The sequence below is a fragment of the Cyprinodon variegatus genome, unplaced genomic scaffold (assembly GCF_000732505.1).
Source record: "Cyprinodon variegatus isolate N-32 unplaced genomic scaffold, C_variegatus-1.0 Scaffold11, whole genome shotgun sequence".
Classification (NCBI taxonomy): Eukaryota; Metazoa; Chordata; class Actinopteri; order Cyprinodontiformes; family Cyprinodontidae; genus Cyprinodon; species Cyprinodon variegatus.
This window is the reverse complement of record NW_015150464.1, coordinates 1981130-1981679: the sequence shown is the minus strand read 5'-3', so window position 1 is coordinate 1981679 and position 550 is coordinate 1981130. Positions and strand designations below refer to the sequence as shown.

The window sequence follows — 550 nt, the reverse complement described above, 5'->3', positions numbered from 1 at the left end:
CTGACAGTAGAGGGATGTGGATATGTCCTAAACCTCCAGCCTGGAAAATCAAACCCGAAACATTAACCTTTAACATAGACATACAGCTGCAGATCCAGATTTACCTGCATTTCGCATGACACCCCTGCTAACACTTCTACAGTCCAACACTGAATCAAGCTTTGCTCTTGTTTTTTTGGAATGATTGTATTCACCTTTCGTGGTGTGTTGATCCAGGCCAGGTGGGTGAAGTGAGAATCCACAGACACTCCCACCACCTCGCAGTTGATGTCGTGAAACTCGCTGGCCTTGTCGCTGAACGAAATGATCTCCGTCGGGCAAACAAACGTACTGCAGAGACAAAGAGAACAGAAGCCTCTTTAATCTCCAGGTCCTTTAAGATCCTAACTCATCTCTCCATATCGATTTGAGGTAAAAGTCAACGTTCTCCCGCTGTACCATATCTGCTTAGTGCATTGCACTGGTAGCAATGAAACAGACCCTCAGAATGATGCTGCCGACACCGTATGCCAGAGGTCACGGACCCAACCTGATTTAAAACCTGAATTAC

The 550-nt window shown here is 46.2% G+C and overlaps 1 protein-coding gene across 1 annotated transcript in view; it reads right to left on the bottom strand.

Annotated features, from left to right (window-relative positions):
* prdx3 (peroxiredoxin 3) overlaps nucleotides 1-550 on the bottom strand; it is an 18184-nt gene that overhangs the window by 8926 nt on the left and 8708 nt on the right. The window contains exon 4 of the mRNA XM_015380806.1: nucleotides 195-330. Within this exon, the coding sequence (XP_015236292.1) occupies nucleotides 195-330 (136 nt within the window). The remainder of the gene's footprint in view (nucleotides 1-194; nucleotides 331-550) is intronic.